The following is a 10,072-nucleotide window of genomic DNA, read 5'->3' as shown; positions in this document are numbered from 1 at the left end:
ATTCATTCTGAATGAATGAATATTTGGAGAACTTCGAAAACGAGAGCGTTACGTTGGAGGCACAAGGTTTTATGCATCCAATATTGGATACGGAAATATCCTACTGATGGGGAAGAATAATCTTCAGAAGCTATCCTGTTGATTGCGATTGATTGAAAAATCACAAAACCAAATGTATTTGATCACAGTGTTACATGGAAAGAAAACATTCAAATAAGCTCTTTAACATGAATATATTTTGAAAATTCCCAAAGGAACTGGCAGATTATTTTCAGTAACGATTAGATATTTCCACATTTTCCTCGATACTGGAAGCCCACCAGTGGTTAATGCCAACTCGATAACCACCTGTCAATAGCACTTGATTGAAACATATTTGGTCACAGTGTTACATGGATAGAAAACATTCAATTATACTCTTTCACATGAATATATTTTGAAAATTCCCAGAGGAACTGGCAGATTATTTTCAGTAACGATTAGTTATTTCCACATTTTCCTCGATACTGGAAGCCCACCAGTGGTTAATACCAACTCGATAACCACCTGTTAATAGCACTTGTTGAAACATATTTGGTCACAGTGTTACATGGATAGAAAACATTCAATTAAACTCTTTCACATGAATATATTTTGAAAATTTCCAAAGGAACTGGCAGATTATTTTCCAGCAATGATTAGATCTTTCCGGAACTTTCTCGATGCTGAATGGCATCCTAACGGAAAGAGTTCTGCGCGTGTATGTGTCGATCCTTCGCCGTCCACCTCCTCCAGTACGTTAGGCAACGATGTTGTTTTGTCGATGTCCTCACGAAAAATGAATGTGTCTCACCACCAGAATATCGCTTAAGCATGCTTTTTGTGTGTGATTGAATCGAGAGAAGGTGTGGTTTACGATGGCAATTTGGAAGGCAAATTAGAGGGGAATGAACTCTCTGAGCTCGGAACTTTCGGCGAATGAGCAATAATCGATTGCGGGCGCATACAATATTGGCTACGGAAATATCCTACTGATGGGGAAGAACGCAGCTGCCCGCTGGTTCTTCTCCAACTGTTTGTCTCGCCAAAACACTGGCAATTATAACTCTTTTTTGAGTATTCACTGTATGGCAATCACTGCCAGAAACAACACTTTCTATCTGATTGGCAATCGCTGCCTGAAAGGTTCACTTTAAAGTGATCACGCCAAAACACTGGCAATTATAACTCTTTTTTGAGTTTTCACTGTATGGCAATCACTGCCAGAAAAAAACACTTTGTTCTGAAAAGTTCACTGCGAAACTTTCACACTCCTCTCTGGAGCCACCATGAAAATTTCTTTCAAAAAAAGAGAAGAAATTTGACGCTTACAGCGTGAGTTCGATTTTAAGACTGGATTTATTTACAGCTTTCTACAATATTTATACACAAAATCTTAACCTAAAGATGAGGTATATCTCCTCTCTCTTTCTTGAAGCCGATAACATATCGGTTTCCTTTTAGTTTATCCTATCTTATTTTTAGTCCCTCTCCATCATAATCGCAAGCGATGACGCATTGTGCAATCTGCGACGGCTGCGCTGTCCTAAACAAATAAACTATGTTTTATTGCACTCCGTTCGTGCGCCTAATGCTTATCGCGCTGCGAATGAGGGAGAGGGTCATAATTGCATCCTAAGTGGTGCATATTTACTTATTTACAAAACGCAATCTGAATGTTGCACTTTGTCCTAGCTAACCAACTTCTATTTCCTATTTATGGTTTATGATAAGCAATAACATCGTTGGTGGGCTACAAGCATTTTCTGATCTAATCTATACAATGAAAACAAATACTTGTGTTTGCTTGCCCTTATAGTTTGCCCTCGATCTGCCGGGGTCTTATTTAAATATATATTTTATTTTACAGCCTATCTGTCCGCGACACCTATCTTCTGGACTTTTTGTAAATTTTCTCCAAGAGAATCTGAGCTCACAGTAAGAGCGTGTAGTGTTATTATGTTATGATTGTAATTATTAAATCGACCACCTACTAGCCATCCTAGTTGTGAGTCTTGAAGACTAGGAAGGTTGTCCGCTAGTCTAAGAAAGCCTGGTTTCATCAAATCATGGAACCAATCCATTCCGATAAGAAGGTCTATCTTATTTGATTGATTAAAGTAGGGATCTGCTAATTGGATTCCTGTGGGTATGTTCCAATTCTCAGTCGTGAAATGAATAGCCGGAATGTTGCCGGTAACCTTTGACGTGATAAGACAATCCAAATTGAACTCAAAATTAGTGCAATGTGATCGAATTTGAACAGAACACTTTTGCTTCACAAGCGACCTCACATTGCCGATTCCAGCTATGGGAACATTCACTTCTTTTATGTTAAGATTCAACCTATTTTGTAGTGATTGCGAAATGAAACTCACCTGAGAGCCACAATCCAACAGGGCACGGCATTGATGTATTTGCTGATCTCTATCTAAAACTTTGACTAAAGCAGTGTACAACACCACTTGGCTGATTGGGTTCGACCGTGTATTAGAGAGTGGCTTCAAGTCGGATTCTTTACAGCCGTTGTGCACTGAGTGGATATTTTCGGAACCCAGTGCTGGTGATGAAGGACAGACATAGTGGTGTAATTTGGTGCACGGGCGCGTTCTCGCGGCTTCGTCGGCAGACTGTATGCTGCTGGAAGACTGCTTCCACTTCCATATACAATTCAGGAGCACTGGCGCCCCACAGTTCATTAGGCAGCTCTTTCCCCTGTTCGCCACTCAGGACATTGTTCACTTAACACTTCAACATTAAAGAGGGATCCAGTAATACCACTTGAAAGTCAAGAAAAGCTAACATGTAGCGCATTGTCGCTACAGTCCACTGTCCAACACTAAATTCACTGAATTTTCATGAGGAAATCACATCCTCCCGCCAGCGACACTTCGAGGCACGGTGCAAAACAGCAGAACCGTCTCGCCCGCAGAACACTCTCACTCTGATAGTGAGGCTGTCACGGTCGCCATCTAACATTTTACTACTTAAATTGGGACTTTCTCTATTAGGCAGCAGACTACTCAACTCTAGGTTCGAATAACTAATGATTTATTGTTCTGATTTCATATCAGCGAGACCCATAGAGAACGCTCGGGCATCGATGTGGAGGGTCGATGCCATTGCTGACACAGCGTGTCAATTGCGCGTGGATGTTTAATTTACCAGTCGGCGCAATTTGACACCATGATAAAATAATCAACCGTAGCAACAATGTTGCATCGGTTGGCGACTTACAGTGTCGCTCAAAAGTGTTCACCACACTGTGGACTGGACTGCAGCATTTTCTTCAAAGGTTGTTGTTGACTCCACTGCGACACTGGTTTGGGAAAGTTGCCTCTTTTTGACATTGCTGTTTTGTACAGCTTTATCGTTATGAAGCAAGGTGTGATGCTTCCGTTGGCACTTGAAGCACGTTCGTTTCGATGGGCACTCTAGTACTCGATGACCTCGACGTAGACAGTTGAAACAGCAGTTTCTCTCCTTCACCTTCAGCAGACGTTGATCCAATGATGAACTGCAGAATTCCGGACACTTGTAAGATGGGTGGCTGTTACTGCAGAAATCACATTGACTTTGTTGCACTGCAGGCGCGATTGCTGCGTTGGATCGCTGAATCGATTGTCCTCCCCAGGATGGTTTAGAAGACGCACGCTGATGTTTGGATGCCACTTCGTTGGTTGTCTGGCATCTCTCCAAAATTGACACCCGTTCTTTCAGGAATTGGACAGTTAGGTCGAAATTTGGTAGTTCACCTCGCCGTATGGTAGCCTCCCAAAGTTTCTTCGTCTCGCCATCAATGGATTGTGTTAACATATAAACAGCAATTTGCTCTGAAACACCAGTAAATTCCTGTCCAAGGAACTTTAAATTCTCCACATGGTTGCTGAATGTTTCAACTAATTTTTGCAGCTCACTGTAATTTTCTTTCACTATTTTTTGCATGCTTAACAACCCGCGAATATGCAAATCGATCATTCGCCGCTTGTTCTCGTATCTCTCCTCTAGCAGTTGCCAGGTTCTGTCGTAGTTTCCTTCGTTTAACGTCCTGGCGTCAATCAATTTGGCAGCGCCTCCCACTAGAGCCTTCTCTAGATGATACAACTTGATGCGAGGAGGCTCATTGCTTCGATCCACTACATCTCGGAACATTATTTTAAACTTCTCCCAGTGCTCATATCTACCGTCGAATGTTGGTATGGCACGTGGGAGCGATTGCTGAATCACTAATGGCGGCGGATTCATAATGGGTTGTGAAGCAGCCGGTTGTGCTTGTCGCTCTAGCAACATTTCTAATTTCACTGTCACTTCGTTGTAAATTTCCTCAAACTGCACATAACGATTATCAATTTTTTCTTGCTCCAACGCTGGACTTCCACTCACTATTTGCTGATGATAACCGTCAAAGTCGTTATTCGCTGCTTCAACTCGTTTCATCCACACTTTGACTTGTTGACTGGAAATTTCCTTTTGCTCCACTTCTGCTTGTTGAAGGAGATGCATGATCCTTGTTATTTTTCCTTGCGCTGCCCCGCGGAGCGCAGACAAAGCTTCGATGCTGCTAGCAACTTCTGCAGCTGCACTGTCGTTTTTCACTGGTGTTCTCTTCGTGGGCATTTTGCTCGTTGTTTGATTGTTCGTTCACTTCACAAATTGTTCAAATACTCTCACTCACTTTAGTCTATTAACGCTTCACTGTTTAAATTCCGTGTTTGATTTCACACTGGTAACTACTCTTCTTCTCGGAGTCTGCTTCTATCCGGCTCAAAGGACCAAATTTCTTATGTGTGGTTCGATGGTGGACTGTATATGGTTGGGGAGGAGGCAAAGATGCTCGTGACCTTTCCTCGGATTAACTGGACAGCTGGTGATGCCTCACGCATGCGACAATCACAATCGCAGGGAAGTAGCTGGCTGAAAAGCTGCGTGCTGCGAAACTTTCCACTCGCTGATCTACGCTGACGACCACTCTCGTTGAATCAGCTGCTAAATAAAACTTTTAATACTGTGAGAATCAACACACGGAATAATGTCTTTCTAAACTATTTTATTTACACTTTTGATTTACATTACTAGCTTAATTTAGAACTATACTAACTTAATCTAGACTATAGAAAACACTTACAAAAAACTATTCGAGGTAAAACACTTCTTGAGCCGTCAAAAAAAAATATAGATGTGAGAGCGTCTCACTGGCTGAAACGCATAGTTTTATTCAACGGTAATGCTGCAATAGCGATGGACAGCATTTTTATCTCTTGTGTTGTTGCCGTTATTGCGCTATGTAATGCACGTGCGCTGCTGGAAGGGAAATCAAAGAAAAGGGGCGTTTGTTCCTTATGAACATGTACAGACATGTTTTCTCTTGCGGTTTCTCTTTTCTTCAGTCGTGAGACTGAACATACTCCCCCGGCGAATAGATAAAAGCTGCTTTTTCTAATGAAGTGGAATCATTTCGATCATTATCCAAAATAGGTAAAGGTGCTAATTTGTGACTGGGTCGCTTGAAAGTGTCGTACATTTGAATTCTACCACAAGCACTAAACTTAGTAAACTCAGGTCCATTCAAATTATCCTGTCTCCGATTAGGCACACCAGATAACATACACTTAATTTCCTTCAAAATTCAAAAATTCATGATACTGCATTGCACTAATGATATATTATGTTGCTTGGTAATGTTTAAAAACAGGAAGTGGGTTATATCTATGGTATAACCGCAAGGGTGACGTAGGACTATCGTTGATTTAGAGATCATTTGTATGAAGTTGAATCTGAATTCATTCTGAATGAATGAATATTTGGAGAACTTCGAAAACGAGAGCGTTACGTTGGAGGCACAAGGTTTTATGCATCCAATATTGGATACGGAAATATCCTACTGATGGGGAAGAATAATCTTCAGAAGCTATCCTGTTGATTGCGATTGATTGAAAAATCACAAAACCAAATGTATTTGATCACAGTGTTACATGGAAAGAAAACATTCAAATAAGCTCTTTAACATGAATATATTTTGAAAATTCCCAAAGGAACTGGCAGATTATTTTCAGTAACGATTAGATATTTCCACATTTTCCTCGATACTGGAAGCCCACCAGTGGTTAATGCCAACTCGATAACCACCTGTCAATAGCACTTGATTGAAACATATTTGGTCACAGTGTTACATGGATAGAAAACATTCAATTATACTCTTTCACATGAATATATTTTGAAAATTCCCAGAGGAACTGGCAGATTATTTTCAGTAACGATTAGTTATTTCCACATTTTCCTCGATACTGGAAGCCCACCAGTGGTTAATACCAACTCGATAACCACCTGTTAATAGCACTTGTTGAAACATATTTGGTCACAGTGTTACATGGATAGAAAACATTCAATTAAACTCTTTCACATGAATATATTTTGAAAATTTCCAAAGGAACTGGCAGATTATTTTCCAGCAATGATTAGATCTTTCCGGAACTTTCTCGATGCTGAATGGCATCCTAACGGAAAGAGTTCTGCGCGTGTATGTGTCGATCCTTCGCCGTCCACCTCCTCCAGTACGTTAGGCAACGATGTTGTTTTGTCGATGTCCTCACGAAAAATGAATGTGTCTCACCACCAGAATATCGCTTAAGTATGCTTTTTGTGTGTGATTGAATCGAGAGAAGGTGTGGTTTACGATGGCAATTTGGAAGGCAAATTAGAGGGGAATGAACTCTCTGAGCTCGGAACTTTCGGCGAATGAGCAATAATCGATTGCGGGCGCATACAATATTGGCTACGGAAATATCCTACTGATGGGGAAGAACGCAGCTGCCCGCTGGTTCTTCTCCAACTGTTTGTCTCGCCAAAACACTGGCAATTATAACTCTTTTTTGAGTATTCACTGTATGGCAATCACTGCCAGAAACAACACTTTCTATCTGATTGGCAATCGCTGCCTGAAAGGTTCACTTTAAAGTGATCACGCCAAAACACTGGCAATTATAACTCTTTTTTGAGTTTTCACTGTATGGCAATCACTGCCAGAAAAAAACACTTTGTTCTGAAAAGTTCACTGCGAAACTTTCACACTCCTCTCTGGAGCCACCATGAAAATTTCTTTCAAAAAAAGAGAAGAAATTTGACGCTTACAGCGTGAGTTCGATTTTAAGACTGGATTTATTTACAGCTTTCTACAATATTTATACACAAAATCTTAACCTAAAGATGAGGTATATCTCCTCTCTCTTTCTTGAAGCCGATAACATATCGGTTTCCTTTTAGTTTATCCTATCTTATTTTTAGTCCCTCTCCATCATAATCGCAAGCGATGACGCATTGTGCAATCTGCGACGGCTGCGCTGTCCTAAACAAATAAACTATGTTTTATTGCACTCCGTTCGTGCGCCTAATGCTTATCGCGCTGCGAATGAGGGAGAGGGTCATAATTGCATCCTAAGTGGTGCATATTTACTTATTTACAAAACGCAATCTGAATGTTGCACTTTGTCCTAGCTAACCAACTTCTATTTCCTATTTATGGTTTATGATAAGCAATAACATCGTTGGTGGGCTACAAGCATTTTCTGATCTAATCTATACAATGAAAACAAATACTTGTGTTTGCTTGCCCTTATAGTTTGCCCTCGATCTGCCGGGGTCTTATTTAAATATATATTTTATTTTACAGCCTATCTGTCCGCGACACCTATCTTCTGGACTTTTTGTAAATTTTCTCCAAGAGAATCTGAGCTCACAGTAAGAGCGTGTAGTGTTATTATGTTATGATTGTAATTATTAAATCGACCACCTACTAGCCATCCTAGTTGTGAGTCTTGAAGACTAGGAAGGTTGTCCGCTAGTCTAAGAAAGCCTGGTTTCATCAAATCATGGAACCAATCCATTCCGATAAGAAGTTCTATCTTATTTGATTGATTAAAGTAGGGATCTGCTAATTGGATTCCTGTGGGTATGTTCCAATTCTCAGTCGTGAAATGAATAGCCGGAATGTTGCCGGTAACCTTTGACGTGATAAGACAATCCAAATTGAACTCAAAATTAGTGCAATGTGATCGAATTTGAACAGAACACTTTTGCTTCACAAGCGACCTCACATTGCCGATTCCAGCTATGGGAACATTCACTTCTTTTATGTTAAGATTCAACCTATTTTGTAGTGATTGCGAAATGAAACTCACCTGAGAGCCACAATCCAACAGGGCACGGCATTGATGTATTTGCTGATCTCTATCTAAAACTTTGACTAAAGCAGTGTACAACACCACTTGGCTGATTGGGTTCGACCGTGTATTAGAGAGGGCTGATGTTACTGTGGACTGGACTGCAGCATTTTCTTCAAAGGTTGTTGTTGACTCCACTGCGACACTGGTTTGGGAAAGTTGCCTCTTTTTGACATTGCTGTTTTGTACAGCTTTATCGTTATGAAGCAAGGTGTGATGCTTCCGTTGGCACTTGAAGCACGTTCGTTTCGATGGGCACTCTAGTACTCGATGACCTCGACGTAGACAGTTGAAACAGCAGTTTCTCTCCTTCACCTTCAGCAGACGTTGATCCAATGATGAACTGCAGAATTCCGGACACTTGTAAGATGGGTGGCTGTTACTGCAGAAATCACATTGACTTTGTTGCACTGCAGGCGCGATTGCTGCGTTGGATCGCTGAATCGATTGTCCTCCCCAGGATGGTTTAGAAGACGCACGCTGATGTTTGGATGCCACTTCGTTGGTTGTCTGGCATCTCTCCAAAATTGACACCCGTTCTTTCAGGAATTGGACAGTTAGGTCGAAATTTGGTAGTTCACCTCGCCGTATGGTAGCCTCCCAAAGTTTCTTCGTCTCGCCATCAATGGATTGTGTTAACATATAAACAGCAATTTGCTCTGAAACACCAGTAAATTCCTGTCCAAGGAACTTTAAATTCTCCACATGGTTGCTGAATGTTTCAACTAATTTTTGCAGCTCACTGTAATTTTCTTTCACTATTTTTTGCATGCTTAACAACCCGCGAATATGCAAATCGATCATTCGCCGCTTGTTCTCGTATCTCTCCTCTAGCAGTTGCCAGGCTCTGTCGTAGTTTCCTTCGTTTAACGTCCTGGCGTCAATCAATTTGGCAGCGCCTCCCACTAGAGCCTTCTCTAGATGATACAACTTGATGCGAGGAGGCTCATTGCTTCGATCCACTACATCTCGGAACATTATTTTAAACTTCTCCCAGTGCTCATATCTACCGTCGAATGTTGGTATGGCACGTGGGAGCGATTGCTGAATCACTAATGGCGGCGGATTCATAATGGGTTGTGAAGCAGCCGGTTGTGCTTGTCGCTCTAGCAACATTTCTAATTTCACTGTCACTTCGTTGTAAATTTCCTCAAACTGCACATAACGATTATCAATTTTTTCTTGCTCCAACGCTGGACTTCCACTCACTATTTGCTGATGATAACCGTCAAAGTCGTTATTCGCTGCTTCAACTCGTTTCATCCACACTTTGACTTGTTGACTGGAAATTTCCTTTTGCTCCACTTCTGCTTGTTGAAGGAGATGCATGATCCTTGTTATTTTTCCTTGCGCTGCCCCGCGGAGCGCAGACAAAGCTTCGATGCTGCTAGCAACTTCTGCAGCTGCACTGTCGTTTTTCACTGGTGTTCTCTTCGTGGGCATTTTGCTCGTTGTTTGATTGTTCGTTCACTTCACAAATTGTTCAAATACTCTCACTCACTTTAGTCTATTAACGCTTCACTGTTTAAATTCCGTGTTTGATTTCACACTGGTAACTACTCTTCTTCTCGGAGTCTGCTTCTATCCGGCTCAAAGGACCAAATTTCTTATGTGTGGTTCGATGGTGGACTGTATATGGTTGGGGAGGAGGCAAAGATGCTCGTGACCTTTCCTCGGATTAACTGGACAGCTGGTGATGCCTCACGCATGCGACAATCACAATCGCAGGGAAGTAGCTGGCTGAAAAGCTGCGTGCTGCGAAACTTTCCACTCGCTGATCTACGCTGACGACCACTCTCGTTGAATCAGCTGCTAAATAAAACTTTTAATACTGTGAG

At 41.5% G+C, this 10,072-nt stretch overlaps 2 protein-coding genes across 2 annotated transcripts; both read right to left on the bottom strand.

The window, feature by feature from the left end:
- Window positions 1-3,273: 3,273 nt before the first annotated feature.
- Window positions 3,274-4,635, bottom strand: LOC129774526 (uncharacterized). Its single transcript, XM_055778276.1, has one exon. The coding sequence runs from the start codon at window positions 4,633-4,635 to the stop codon at window positions 3,274-3,276; it is 1,362 nt and encodes a 453-aa protein (XP_055634251.1).
- Window positions 4,636-8,104: 3,469 nt separating this feature from the next.
- Window positions 8,105-9,677, bottom strand: LOC129774525 (uncharacterized). The gene is made up of 2 exons (XM_055778275.1): window positions 8,193-9,677; window positions 8,105-8,122 (listed from the first exon to the last, which is right to left on the bottom strand). The coding sequence occupies exons 1-2, from the start codon at window positions 9,675-9,677 to the stop codon at window positions 8,105-8,107; spliced, it is 1,503 nt and encodes a 500-aa protein (XP_055634250.1).
- Window positions 9,678-10,072: the final 395 nt, after the last annotated feature.

The sequence above is a fragment of the Toxorhynchites rutilus genome, chromosome 3 (assembly GCF_029784135.1).
Source record: "Toxorhynchites rutilus septentrionalis strain SRP chromosome 3, ASM2978413v1, whole genome shotgun sequence".
NCBI classification, from domain to species: Eukaryota; Metazoa; Arthropoda; class Insecta; order Diptera; family Culicidae; genus Toxorhynchites; species Toxorhynchites rutilus.
This window is presented reverse-complemented; position numbering and strand designations above follow the sequence as displayed.